The 14,734-nt window shown below is 52.4% G+C and overlaps 3 protein-coding genes across 3 annotated transcripts; 1 reads left to right on the plus strand and 2 right to left on the minus strand.

The window, feature by feature from the left end:
- Positions 1-613: 613 nt before the first annotated feature.
- On the minus strand, positions 614-3,241 carry LRP88_11310 (alkaline-phosphatase-like protein; the record flags this gene model as incomplete). Its single annotated transcript, XM_083247740.1, has 1 exon — positions 614-3,241. One exon carries the CDS (start codon positions 3,239-3,241, stop codon positions 614-616), a length of 2,628 nt encoding a protein of 875 aa, XP_083096888.1.
- A 2,881-nt stretch (positions 3,242-6,122) lies between these two features.
- Positions 6,123-12,737, plus strand: LRP88_11311 (uncharacterized protein; the record flags this gene model as incomplete). Its single annotated transcript, XM_083247741.1, has 3 exons — positions 6,123-7,834; positions 7,910-12,207; positions 12,439-12,737. 3 exons carry the CDS (start codon positions 6,123-6,125, stop codon positions 12,735-12,737), a joined length of 6,309 nt encoding a protein of 2,102 aa, XP_083096889.1.
- A 223-nt stretch (positions 12,738-12,960) lies between these two features.
- Positions 12,961-14,558, minus strand: LRP88_11312 (major facilitator superfamily domain-containing protein; the record flags this gene model as incomplete). The annotated part of the gene is made up of 2 exons (XM_083247742.1): positions 12,961-14,298; positions 14,349-14,558. 2 exons carry the CDS (start codon positions 14,556-14,558, stop codon positions 12,961-12,963), a joined length of 1,548 nt encoding a protein of 515 aa, XP_083096890.1.
- Between the last annotated feature and the right edge of the window lie 176 nt (positions 14,559-14,734).

Genomic DNA, 14,734 nt, shown 5'->3' on the forward strand with positions numbered 1-14,734 from the left:
GAGCTTTCTAAAGCACCCAGCGATGATGACGACTGGCAGATGGTTACCGAAGAAGACGGCAAACCACCCCGATTCTGCGGAACGCTGGTCACGGCGCAGGGCGATTTTAGTTTCGGCCGGGGGAAATCGAAGCGCACTTTATTTACCTACCACATGGGGTATGCTGATGGGCATACACACTGGTCTGATGACGAAGAAGAGGCGGGTGAAGGAAAACAAGAGAAGAAAAGGGACATCTCGGAAAATAATAGTCATGGCGCTGATAAAGCAGAGAAAGATTCAGAGAAGGTAGAGTAGAGCATATGTCATATGCTGAGTTCTCCCATGCTTAACTAGCATCGGATAGTCAGGCTCCGGGCAGGCGTCGAAGCCACCTTATCAGGGCGCAAAGGCGAATATCATGATATCCAAGGCCAGCGTCCAGAGAATTGAACAACGTTAACGGCATCATGCCTGATTCAAACAAAAGCTATAATGCCTGGCCATACACCAACCTAAACACAAGGTCCTACCAAGTCTAGTACTATTCCACAGAACCTCTAGTGATGCCAACCAAAGTCCCCCAACGCCAAACAATGAGTTGTAATCTATAGTCAAAGACACTTCGAATGCATCAAGGCTCTTGATCCGAGTATGCTCCAAAACGCCAGCGCTTGCTGTTCTCTTCTACCCACCACCTGCTGATGAAAGCTCCCTCTTCTACCCAGTGTGCCACTTCTGTGCCGTGTTTTCGCTCGACACTACCCAGGAAGGAGATAAAGTCGAAGCCCTGCACGGAATCATGCTCAGCAGGGTCGGCTGTGAGGTTGCTGAGTCGCCACTCGACGTTGTCGATGATGGGCACCACGAGATGTCTCTCGGGGTAACGCGCATCACGAGCAGTTATCACAGCTCTTCCGGGGTTGACAACCGTGAATTGCCAGTTTCCTTGACCTGTTTCATTGTTGAACTTTTGCATCGGTCGAATAAGTGATTGTCCTTCGTAGTTGCGCATCAAATCAGTCGCTGCTTGGCGGCTCGCCTTGTTTAATGACACCGTCTCCACAAGCAAGTCCAAGATGGTCGGAACGATCTGCGACGAATGCACTGCATCATGAACGTCAAAGGCGGGCAACAGAGGATGAGAGAAGACAAGAGGAACATGGTCGATGCCGGCATTGGGGTTGTAATAGGGTGAAACGACGTCATTTTCGGGCATCGAAAGGCCATGGTCACCAACAAAGACGATTAGAGTCTCATTAGCAACGCCTTGCTCATCCAAAAGGTCCAGGATCTTGCGCAGCCATTTGTCGTCGTAACCCTCCGAGTTGACATAATGCGACAGCATATCGAGACCGTTCGCCACGGGCACATATTGCTCGTGTTCGGGCATCTTGAAGGCGTGGTGACTCGTACTGGTCAGGTGCGTGAGAAAGACTCTCTCATCATTCTCCTTGGCCGAAACAAAGACGTCGCGGAAATAGTCTTCCAGCGGATCCTCTTCGAAAGCAAAGGCATTGATGTTGGGCAATGTCACGGGTCCGTGTGTGGCATTTGGCGATCGCAGATATTCTCGGCTGATGATGTGCTCCTGTGGAAATCCGAGGCCAGAGACAAGTTCATACTGCTTGTCGTATAGCATGGTGGCAGCCTGGTAATAGTACGATTGCCATTTTGAAGCATTATATGGGTGCGCATCCTCCTCTTCCGAGTGGCTCAGCTGGTTCAAGGCTTCGAAAGCCTGCGCCAAACAAGGCTGATACACATGGTGCCGGTAGTCGAGGTTGAAGTCGGCCATCAAGGGCGCGACACCGCAAAGTGTACCAACCAAGCTCTTGAGCGTGTATGTGCCCGTTGTATGCGCATTGGTGAAGTGAAGGCCTCCGCGCTTGACCTTGGATGTTTCATCTCGCTCGAAACCATCGTCGTAGTCACCAGTGATGTAGTTGGCGGTCGGTGTCAATGTCGCGAGTCGATCCATGGCCTCCTTCGGGAGCTTCTTGTCGGGGAAAGAGTCGACCAGACGATCGTATAGGACGGTGTCCTTCTTTATGGGAAAGACATCATTCCTCGTGCTCTCGAGAAAGAAGAGAAGTACATGCTTCACGGGGACATCTCGTAGCTTGTCGCGCAGCTCGGGCAGCACATCGTCGTCGAGGTTCGAAATCTTTAAGGGGTCGGCGTCTGCGCTGTAGTGTTCTCTCCCTAGATACCAGTCCTCAAAACCCGCCAGCTTAGTATCTTTTGGTAGCCAATCCAGAGGCGTCGGGTCGGCAAGGGCTGTTCGATGATCCCAGGTACGCTGAATGCCGGTGCCGAATAACGAAGGCAGCTGTTCGAGCATGGGCGATGAAGCTGAGAAGTCGACGAAGGGTAGCAATGCGGTCGTCCACGAAAGGAAGATGAGCGATCGGTCGTGGGGTCGCGCGAAAGCCGAGAAGACAAGTGCGAGGAGGGGGGTTGTGACGAGCGTATACGTAGAGATGTTGAAGAAGGACTTGAGCTTCGATGGTGCGATGTGAAGTCCCAATGTCTCGATCAGTCGCTGGGTAAGTCGAAGCGGTACGGACAGCGTCTGGCGCTGTGCATCATTGTCGAAGATGCTGCTGGAGGAACTCTCGTCATCGTACACGAACTTGGCGGGGTCTTCGATATCGAGCTGGGGGATCTGGGAGTAGGCGGATTGGGGACGAATCCGGCGGAACAGTCGCAATGTTGTCGCAAAGGGCCAGTTGACGACCTCGGCAGCATAGCCCCAGAAGCTGTAGCAAACGTCTTGTAGCAGCCAGCTGAAGAGGAGAGTAAGAGAAAGGACGGCTGTGAATGACAAGCTTCCTGACAGGATCAGAGCTCGTGACGAAGGATCGGTGGGGAGAGAAACGTTTCGCAGGTGGATTTCGGAGCCTGCGACAAGGTAAAAGGAGACTGCGATAATGCCAAGAGCGGCGTTGTAAAGGATGATGATGCTGGTCAAGAAGTATATCGCCAGCCGCGACACAAAAGCCAAGCCGACCACCCAGCGATCAAGGAGGAGGCGTATCAAGACAAGGATGGCAACATCTTGGGCAAAGAACGAGTAGCCCCATTGTCGCAGTTGATGTGCAGGCACGGCAGAGAGATGAGCATGTATGTGAGTGATCTTGGCGTTCCAAACAGCGAGAGCAGCAAACGTGAAGAAGAACTTCCGGTTCGCGAAGCGCGAGAAGAGGGCCAGGGTAACCCGTAGAGGCGTCTCAAAGGAGACTGCCGATATCCGGAGCATGATGTAATAAAAGATTTACAGAGAAAGGGAGCACAAAGGAAAAGATGGGAGCGAAGGAGTTGGCCGCGTGGTCGTCTATCCCTTGAGTGGTTCTTCCCTGAGACACCAGGTGCTGTTGAGCTGGCAGCGGGGAGGACCTTGGGGAGTGGGCAAACGCCGAGGAAAAAGCACGTCTTTCAGGCTCGCAATCCAGTGCGGAGCATGGCCAGATCGTTTGTCTCGAGAAAAAAGCCAAGGGATGGGCCAGGCTGTTGGCGAAGGACGCAGGGTCGAAGTGCAAGACGCAGGGTGATGAACGTGAACCGTTCGGCACTTGAGAATTATACAAGGAATTTTGCGATACCGGCGACGGCAAGGCTAAAACTGTACCTGTCTCAAGTATCTCTGCTAATGAGAGATACCTCGTTAGCCTCGACGATGAGTACTAGGTTCACTCAACTGGTGTAATGTCAGGTAGGGCCGATGGTCAAACGACACCTGTTCGCCGTGACGATCTGTACCTGCATACCTCTCTTCGTGCCAGGTCCCAAGCGCCCTGTACGACACACCCATTCGCATGCACGCACAAGCACATATTCTGGGGCCGCTTGGGCATTAGTTTCACAGACCAAACTCGAGATTCTCACAGTCGCAGCATGTCACCCTGCGACATGATTCGTCTTGCCCCGGTGTTCATCGACAGAGCCCCCAGTCGGCGCTAATGAGCTTGGTCTGGGCTCCGTCCCGAACCCTTGGTCGCCCCGATCAGCAAAGCTTGGCGGGGGACGCCCTGGCCTCGATGGGTCCAGGCTGTTTCCCCTCTGTCGTTTGCCGGTAGGGCGACCCAATCATGTTGAAGGCATAGCAAGCAGGCGATGACAAGAATGGCTGTATCCGTTGAGGAGCGGAGCGGGAATGCAAAAGGTGGCATTTCGAGATTCAGCTTTGCTCAGCCGCCTAAACAGAGATGCAGCCACAGAAGGAGGCCAGGACGAGTTTGCCGATCAGCCCTGTCACGTGCTTAGCGGCTAACTCGGATCGCCAAAAACAGCAAAGACATGCAGCCCCTGGACACGGCGGCCGCGGACAACGGGGCTCAGTGACCAACAACGTCGTAATAAATGGGAAAGGGGAATGAAAAACGGAGCTTCTTGCATCACTCACAGTGTCCAAAGTTCCAAATCATGCGCAAATGCCCCCTTGGTCATCTTGCGCAGAAAAGTCGAATGTGCACCTCAAGATGAGTGGCTTGAGAAGTGGTTAAGCCACAGGGGGCTCAGCCGGCACCGTGCGGCGATGGTTGGCTTCCCCAGGAATGCGGTGCTCCGCCCGGGTTATGAGAGTGGCTTCACCTCGCCAAAGCAGCGCTGGGGATTGGGAAAAGCATTCTTGGCACTGATAGCCGTGCTTGGCACCCAAGCAACCGCCGGTACTTGCATCTGGTCTAGCGAGGAGCGAAGGAATTGACGCCAAAAGCCGTGGAGATGTCGCCACTGAAACGGCACTTGACGTGGGGTCTAACACCGACAAAGAAGGCTCTGACAGACGAGTCAACAACCAGCGAACGTCGCGCGGTTAACATGCAATCTCAATCGAAGCAGACATCGCAATGTATGCCCTCATGAGGGTAGCTAATAAGAACCCGAGTCAGCGCTGAGACACCCCTGAGGCCTTCACACATAGGGGCTGACGTGACGGGTTGTTAAGCCACGTCCCACCCTTACTTCCACAGTATGTCGAATATTATGCAGAGTGACCCTCAAGGAAATCGATATTGCTTTTATTCAAGTGTGGCAGAACTCGCTTCAGCATCAAAGCATTCTCGTGTGTTCATTGCTGTCGTGCACAGCCCCAAAGCTGGAGCCTAGCTGGCGTCAACGCAACCAGCGGCGATGCTGGCGATCACGCGAACAAACGTCAGCCAAGGCAGAATTCACTGGGCTCTATGTCGTATTCGAGGGCCAATAGAAGATGAGCTGAATGAAGGCCTCTCGGAGCAGGTCACCGGCGCTTTGACAAGCACAAGCAAGCAAGTAAGCAAGCTCATCTGAAACTGACAATGGATCCAGCATCTGTCCGCGTTGGCAGTTGAGCTTCATCTTATCATCTTATCGATAGCCGATAATCTGGTTTCTTACCGTATCTTAGTCCCTTAGTCAGCACCGCTCATCAGCACTTGCTGTAGGGTAACATGGGTACCTAGGCAATCTGCCGAGTGCACTCATCAGCGAGGCAACCTAGAAGCCAGAGTTAACAGACGCACTGAGTAATGATTTTATGATATGGTCTTTTGGCCCATTGATTCCTTTAGTACTAAGTCTTATTGAGCCGGCATAAACCCCAAAAATTTATTCGTGAAACCTTGGCCATTAATTGCTCGACGTGTCGATTTTGGCTCCAGCTCACTTCCTGCCTACCTATCATCTTATCAGGTCTTATCTTATCAGACCCGAGATTAGTCAGCATAGCTTCTCGCGATGCAAACCTCGCAACACCTGCGGACTCAAGATGCTCAGTGTCAAGGGAAGGAATGGCTTTAGGGTGTTCTCAAGCCGCTTGAATTAGGCAAAAATAACCAGAATCACAATATATCAGCACTGCTACTTCAATCGTATCACTCTGAGCCAACACAATGCCTTCATTGCCCCCCTGTCAGGAAGCTGATGCGCGTCAGCTGCCAAGTGCGTCGCGCTCTGCCTGGCCCCTCTTCTGCGAAGTCCGAGCTGGCCAATGATGGCAACACACGATTCGTCAGAGGTGTTGCCTTAACCTCTTGGTCTCTTCTCATCAACTTCTACAAGTCAAGTTCCTGAATCTTTTCTAGTCCGCCGATATTGTCTGTTCACTTGGCCTGGCTTGCGTTGGCACCAGCAGCTAGTGCCTGCCTCGACCAGGCAGCATCATGTCGGCCATGGCTAGCTACGATGACTCTGTCACGGTTGACAGCGACGTTGATGTCGAGATGATTGATCGTGATGATATCAGCAACTACAACCCCGAGCAGATACTCCCAGAGTCTCCGGAAAACATACAAAAGATCCGTTCCTGGCTGGAGCCCACCTCGTATGACAATGTTGGCGGCGAGTTTCGCAAGCATCAAGCCGCTCATGTAGCTGGCACAGGTGTCTGGCTCACTTCGAGCAGCACATATCAGGAATGGCTACAGGGCGAAGAGCATGGGCTGCTCTGGATCAAGGGCATTCCAGGATCTGGAAAGTCGGTAATGGCGGCCAATCTTGTGAACGAGATAGTCGCTTCCAACCCCGGATGTCCAGTCCTGTTTTTCTTCTTCCGCCAAATCATCGATGCCAATCATGAGCCCAAAGCCCTGCTGCGGGACTGGCTGGACCAGGTGCTGGACTATAGTCCTCCCCTTCAGAAGAAGCTGCTGAAGAGTTACTTGCGCCGGACCATTGAATCGATTTCAATGGAGGACATGTGGAAAGATCTCAAGATGGCGTTGGAAAATCTTCCTGGGAAGGCTTTTTGCATCGCTGATGCACTCGATGAGATGGATCAAGGAAATAACGACTTTCTTTCCGCTCTGGGAGACCTCGGATCGTGGCGGCCAAAAACAGTCAAGGTGTTGATCACCAGTCGCCCAGTGCCAACCGTCGAAGATCCCCTCAGGCTAGCTCCATGCCTTCATCTTCGGCTGGAGGAGAATATGGTCGATGCAGACATCTCGAAATATGTCCAATACACACTGTCCAACTCGGCTATCCCCCAAAGCGAATGGGAGGTTATCATGAATGCCGTCCCTGGTCGTGCCAACGGCTTGTTTCTCTACGCTAAGCTGGCAATGGATGCCTTTCTGGAGCAGGGTGCTGATATCACCGAAGTGATCTCACGGCTTCCCGCAGACTTGAACGTCCTGTACACAGATCTACTGAAAGAGCATGCTCGCAGATCTGGTGTAGCCGAGGAAATCCAGCACCTGATATTGCAAGCAGTTACCCACGCGAGCCGCCCTCTGCGATTGCTTGAGCTTGCTGAACTAATAAAGGTCATAAGCCCTGATGGCTCTACACGAGATCTGAAAACAACAAAGAGCCTCATTCGAGCTGCCTGTGGGCCACTCTTGGAGATCTTGGCGGATGAGACAGTTTCGGTCATTCATCATTCATTTACAGAGTACCTCAAGGGTACGACGCGGTCTGAAGACGACCCTGGATATCCCATTCTGCAGAGGGGCCCAACCCATGCCGCACTTGCTACAAGTTGTCTACAATACTTGCAGGCTGGCTGTCTTGAGTCGGTCTCCCTGGACCAACCCCAACAGTATTCGCGCTGGCAACACGAGGAATCGGATCGACCTGTGGGCCTAGAATCGAGGCTAAAGTATCCGTTCTTTGAGTACGCCATCAACAACTGGGCCCACCATGCCAACCGGTCTGAAGCTGCTGGACATGACCAAACAGCGCTCAACGTGGAGATTGGCAAGTTATTGGGTGATGACGACAACCGAAGGCGGTGGCTTCGGATGGAAGCCCCTGGCTATGAGTCCTTGACACCGCTCCATGTGGCGGCCAAGGAAGGGCTGATCTCATATACAAATGAAGTGCTTAAAACCTCCGAGGTGGACGCACTCAGCCAATATGACCAAACGCCACTGTAAGTACTCTCCAGAATGCTTCAAGAGTAAGAATTCCCATCAGCAGCAGTAAGCTGACACATGCCATCTCCTAGTTGGATGGCAGCTGCAAACGGGCATGCAGATATCATTCGTATCTTGGCTGCTGCTGGGGCAGACCTCTATCCCCAAAGACCTGATCAGGGGGAGAAGCCACTTGTCGAAGCAGCATCAAAAAACCACTTTGAGGCTGTGAGGGCATTTCTGGAGGCGGGAGTTGACCTTATTCCACGCACGGAACCACCGGAAGACGACTACTCTGGCTTCTGGTACGTTCCTACTCAAGATACAGCTCTTGAGTGTGCTTGTAACAACGGGCACCTGGAGACAGTCGAAGTGTTTCTTTCGTTCATCGACGAGATTGACACTGTTCACCGTGCTTTGGCTTGGGCTGCAGAGCGCGGCAGATGGAAAGTGGTTGCCAGGATTCTCCAGGTTCCTGGGGTTGATGTCAACAACACGCTCGAGGGCAACACACCGCTGTTCCACGCTTGCGCATGGCCTCAGGATCTCAAGACGATCGGAGTTCTTCTAGAGGCGGGAGCAGACCCAAACGTCAAGTGCAAAGGAACCGGAGCCGACTATACTGAGTCCGTTTCTGCCTCGGAGACGTTGAACGCGCCGACGCCCAAGTTCAACTGCTTACATTCAATTTGCCGTTGGGCAACCACTTTGGATGACTATACGGCACAAGGTGACCCTGAGATTTTGTCGACCCTTTTTTCGCTCCTGGTTGAAGCGGGCGTTGACGTTCATCAACTTACAGCAACGGGGAAGACTTTACTTCATCGCACAGCTAAATCGGCTCTCATGACCCGGTTACTTCTTGATGCTGGAGTTGATGCCAATATCGCCGATAACGATGGCTGTGCGCCGCTACATGTTGTGGAAAATCAAGATGTCATGAGACTTCTCATCGAAAATGGCCACGCCAGCATCGAAGCTCGAACGAGATCTGGACAAACTCCTCTTCTCTACATGCTAGACAGGTCTCATAATTCAAGCATCTTTTATGAATTCGGTAAAGCCGGAAAAAATACCCAAACCCTCGACCAACTTCTGGAATACAACCCCGACTGCAAGGTGGTTGACCACAAAGGCAATGGCGTGCTGCATCTTGCGCTACAACAACGGCGGTTCAACCGTGACAGAATCAGGGCTCTTCTGGCAGCAGGCGCTGATCCAAACCTCAGGAATCAGGAAGGCTTGGCCCCTTTAGCTTACTTGGACGACTTCAAGTCAGGCGTTTCAGAGCTCTTTGATCTTCTCGTTGACGCCGGCGCTGACATCGACGCCGTTGACCGTAATGGGGCGACTCACCTATTTCGCTTGTTTTCAGACGATGATAGGCTGAGTCCAGAGCGGTTTAATCACACAATTCAACATCTCGTTGATCGAGGCGCCTCTATTTTCGCCCGTGATCGAAAGGGCCGAACGCTGCTCCATCAAGTCATTAAACATCATGACGTCGAAGGTCGCGAACAGTCAGAGAGTGATATGTTGGCACGCCTCGACTCCTTGATCAGTCGTGGCCTCAATCTCGAGGCTATTGACAATTACGGAAACGGTCTTCTTCATGAGCTTGCTCTCCGCGAGGAAAATTCGGACACTGAGTGGCGTACGAGAATGATGTTTCTTTGGGAACAACTCATAGAACGAGGCCTGGACGTAGAGGCCAAGAACCATGCTGGACGTACGCCGCTGCACATCCTGTGCGCCCCTGGTGACCATCGCAAGAATGATGACTTTGACCCACGGAGCTTCATGCCCATCGACTATGTGATCTCGCGAATGAAGAAGGTCGACTGTGCAGACCTCGATGGCATTACCCCCTTGCACATTGCAGCCACAGGCGATGAGTTCTACACCAACCGACTTCTGGACGCCGGTGGTGACCCTAAGTTAGCTACTTATGAAGGCATGACTCCTCTTCACATCGCTGCACGCTGCAGAGAGAGCAATATGGTCGGCCGTCTGCTCGACGCGCTTCGAAAAAGATACGGCACGACGAAGCCTGTGACAGGTGTCAACGCCCAAACGTTTGATAGAGAAGAGGTCACGCCGCTCTTCTACGCTTGCCAGTCGGGGAGACCGGAAACAGTGGCTTTTTTGCTTGAAGCTGGTGCCGATGTCAAGATTGGAAAGCCCTTCGAAGCCTGCATTGGCTTTGAGGGTGAGGACCAACTGTGGAAGGACCCTCACCCGTCGACGGATGTCCCTGAGAATGGAAAGAGTGTCTCTGCTGTGAAAATCAAGGACACATCTCGTCGGGTGCCAAATATTCATGGATTACACGGACTGACCGAACAAAGCGCGGCCAGACTGGAGGAAATTCTTGACATGCTCATCAAACACGGCGCCGAGGTCTATCGAATCGATGGCTTTGATGATGGAAGCTTTTCCATCGGACAGGCTATCCAAAGGGAGGAGCATTACCTTGCTGCGTGCCTGAAGGAGGTGTTGACCGAGCATGGAAGGCTGAAGGAACCTCGACATGAACACTACATTGCAGACTGGAACAAGGCCTTGCGGCCCTTGACGAATGAAGCCTCAATCGGTATCATAACGGATCTGAGACTTCTAGAAGCAGGACAAAGCAATCATGAGCTAGTGTCCTTCCTCTTGGCCCGAAGGAAGTACTTTCTCGTGGAAAGGCTTGCCCATATGGGAGCAACTTTCCTCCCGAACCGCGACAAGGACTGGGGCTTGAGATCTAACCTGTCGACTCTCATCCGCTACGGGTTTTCTCGTCTCGTCGACAAGATCGGCACCTTCGAGGCAGAGTCGAGGTTGGAGAAGGGAGATTGGCATGCGTTTGGTGACAAGACACGACCTGGTCTTTGGAATGCAGAGGGGGGCTTCTTTGCATCTGAGAAACGCCATGACTCCATGGAACCCTTCATCATGGAGGCTGTCCGGAGACAACTGCCTAACATGGACGTGGTCCGGTTGTTGGTCGAAAAGTTTGGAGTCGATGTTAATGAAATGTCGTTCCCTCCCGTATCGGCAAGGGATGTTGAAAAGTCCTCGACCCTTCACCTTGTCGCCTTTGGCCGAGCATGGTGGCACGTTCACCAAGTTTTGCCCTACCTGCTCGAAGCAGGTGCTGATATCAACATTCGAAACTCGAACGGGCAGACTCCGCTCCTCATATCTCTGGGAGGAATTGGCTTCCGCTACCTCTATGGGCCATACTGCATGGATGCGACCAAGGTGCTGATTGAGGCTGGCGCGGATGTCAACGCCTCCGACGACAAGGGAACTAGCTGCCTCGCACTAGCCCACAATGATATAGACTTGATCAGGCTCCTTAAGTCTCACGGCGCAACTGTAACAGCGGATGTTTTGTTTGCTGCTATCCAGAATGGAAACCTTGAAGGCCTGGAGGAGTTCCTTTCAGGGGATGTTGATGCAAACATGCGCCGGCCCAAGAAGCCAGATGAGAAACAAGAACAGCCAAGTCAGGATCATCATGACAGCTGGACATCGGCAGTAACGGAAGAACATGAATACTACCCTCTCATGCGCTGCCCCAGGGAGTTGGGCAACAAGTGGATTGGGCGGCATGGCCTCGCAGGTCAACAAAGAGCTGATGAAGCGTTTCGGATGATGCAACTTCTACTGGATCATGGAGCAAACCCACTCGCAAGGCTCCGGCAAGTGGAAAAGAGTTCCAAAAACGCCGATGTCAAGTACTATGTCGAAGTGACGGTTCTGCATCACATTCTGCGAAATGGATTGCTGGTTGGACCGATGCTTAGCGTTCCGGACTTGGATGTCAACTGCCGAGATAGCAAAGGTCGTACTCTACTCCACGCGGCATGCGAGGGCCGCCAGGGGGCCGACTATGGCGTAGTCTCCCGCCAGGAGAACAAGTATCGAACCGATGACACGACCATCTTCAAGAAGCTCCTTTCCCTCGGTGCCGACCTTGAGGCCCGGGATGATTTTGGTCGGAATATCCTGCATCACATGATTCACGATCACGATAAAACGAAAAAGTTTGACCAGTTCCAAGATTCGCTTGCTTATGTTCTGGACAAAGCACCAAATCTCATGGACCAGGTAGATAGCGACGGTTGGACGCCACTGTACTACGCAATCCGCCAGGGAGGTCGTAGAAAGGATGTTCGTGCAGCAAGGGCTCTCTTGTCAGCAGGAGCTGACCCTTCGGCGATTGCAGCAAACGGCGAGAACCTTCTTCACGTACTTGCTCCGTATCTCGAGGTTGAGGAGATGCTTGATCTGTTTGAGCAGTTGGTGGGAAGGGGGTTGGATGTGAACAAGCGAAACAACATGGGAGACACGCCATTGTTTGCATTCTACAGCCGTGCCTACAGCAAAGAGTTGTTCTGTCAAGGAAAAAGAAGAAGGTATCCGGAGAGTGACGATGGGATGATGTCTCCTCAGTCGCCCACCTACTCACCTATCTCACCCACATCGCCCGCATCGCCCGCATCGCTCGCATTACCTGTATCACCTAGGCCACCCGCGTCACCAACGTACTCGCCCATCTTGGAAAGGAAACCGAAAACACCCAGGACAACTAGAGAAAGAGAAGCAGTCAAGATGCTGAGGAGGGTAGGTGCCGACTTCTTTGCCAAGGACGCCAAGGGTCGAGGACTGCTGCACGTTGCTGCGAGCAGAAGCGTCAGAACCTTTAGTGCTTTGATGGAACTGGGCCTGGACACGATGCTGGAGGATGATGCCCAGCAGACGCCTCTTGATGTGGCAGCTGCTTTTGAGAACGAGAGTGTGCTGCAGCTGTTTGAGAAGGATAAGAAGGACGGTGTGAGGGAGGCTAAGGTCGCTCGTTCTCCGTTACCGGTGCCGGCCTATCCTGAGTTTGACGATATATATCCGGTTGCGGATGAATGGCCATGATCAAATGAACTTGAACAGTAGTAGGAACATATTTGATATTTCGTATATAACTTGCTCTAGATGTACTTGAAATGGAACGATGCTTTTCTAGACATTATTCAGGCTTACAAAGTTGACTCTGCCGCCTTGAGGCAAGGGGTGGTTAACAAAAGCTTCTGGTATGAAGCTGGCGAGAGTTATTCCCTCTTGACCCCCCTGCCATTTTCTCGCCGCTGGAACATCTTTAGGAGTGGTTTCCAGTTGCCAATCCCCAGAAGTAAGCAGCCCACGAACCAAGAATAAGCACAATGACAGCCCCAAAGTTGATGAGACCAAGCTTGCGGTGCCATTCAGCACGTTCAGAGGACTCGTACTCCTCCTTCTTGGTGTTGATGATGTGGCCGTTGTTGACTCTCTTCTTGCGGCTCCATTGCAAGAAACCAATGGTGTCGGTCATGTATCCAATAATCATCATGATGGCAGCCACAACAACTGAACCAGCTGCAAGAGTCACGTATAGAACTGTAACGTTCTTGTAACTGTCGTTGTCGCGGTCCTGGATGGCGCCAGCGATGACACCGACAATGATGGTCATGCTGTTGTTGATGGCAATCTTGATGGCGTACCCGGATCCAAAGACTTCTTGATACCACATGCTGGTACGGATGCTGTCGATGATGACGGTAGGCCCGAATGAAGAAGCAATAGCGTAGATGCCAAAGCTGGCTGCTGTTCCGGCGACTGTTGGGCCCCAAGCTGCGAGGCACATTGAGAGGAGCATTCCCAGACCGCATACTAGCATGACGGTGAGACGCTGTCCAAGAAGATCGACGAATATGCCGACAAGTGGCACGAAGAAGAAGCCCAGGTATTGTGACATGGCCGAGTACCATCCTGCCTTGACAGCTGAGATTTTGAAGCGTTGTTCTGCGAGTTCGGTACCGTTGGAAGAGAAAATATTGGCCGTCGAAGTCTGGAAGAGGGAGAACAAGCAGACGAGCCAGAAAGTCCAAGGAAGACGGAGCATCTTGCCAATCTCGAACTTCTTGTTGTTCTCGGTAAGCTTCTCTCCAGTAGCCGGGTCGCGAGTTCCAGCATAGCGCTTCTCGCACCAGCGGGTGAACCACCAGAAGAAGAGGGTGGCAACGTTGGTGAAGAGGTTCATAAAGACAGCCATCCAGTACGCCCAGCTAAAGTCGCCCAGGTTCTTGGAAATGACGTTTGCCGTGGCCTTTCCGACGAAGGAACCGATCTTGCCGATGCCCAGTTCGAACGCGAGAGTAGAGGCGAAGCCGGAGGATGGGGGAAACCAGGAGGAGAAGATCTTGTACTGGGCGACTTGTGTTGCTACGTCGCCGAAGGCTTGGACGACGATGCCGCCGATCATGAACTTGTAGCTTCGGACTGTGGTGGCTGCTGCGACGAGGATGGCGCCGATGCTGAAGACGGCGTTGCCCCAGAGCATGGTGCTTGCACCTCCATAGCGGTCTGTGAGAATACCGCTGACGAGAATCAGAGCGGTCTTGATGAAGTTCTCGCTCGTGTCAAGAACAGCATACTGCGTGTTGGTGATGTGCAGTTTCTGGAGTCAATTAGACATGGTTCAATTTCCAGGTGAAGCAAACAACTCACCTTCTTCAAGGTACTCTTGAGAGCTCCTGTGACTCCGCTGCTCCAATGACCTCCAAATCCAATCATACTGACGACGACGACCGAGAGGATCTTCATGCTCAGAGGGACAGGCTTCTTGCCATTGTGCTCCGAGTCGCTGTCGTCTCTGTCGACGGCAGAGGCATTGGCCGAGACATGCTCGGGGTTCTTGGTCTCCTTTGAAACGTCCATGCTGCGATATGAGCGAGGATCAATGCCAAAGAGTGCAAGTAAAGAAAAGACTGATGCGCTGGAGAAAAGAATTATCTGATTGAAGTCGGTGATGGCGCCCTTTATCAGATCAAAAATTTGTGGAGCTATCACGAACAAGGTTCGTTTCGTGAACCATGACTAGCAAAAAAAGTCAC

Source organism: Fusarium phalaenopsidis, assembly GCF_050370095.1.
Source record: "Fusarium phalaenopsidis strain FUZ10S chromosome Unknown contig_32306, whole genome shotgun sequence".
Classification (NCBI taxonomy): domain Eukaryota; kingdom Fungi; phylum Ascomycota; class Sordariomycetes; order Hypocreales; family Nectriaceae; genus Fusarium; species Fusarium phalaenopsidis.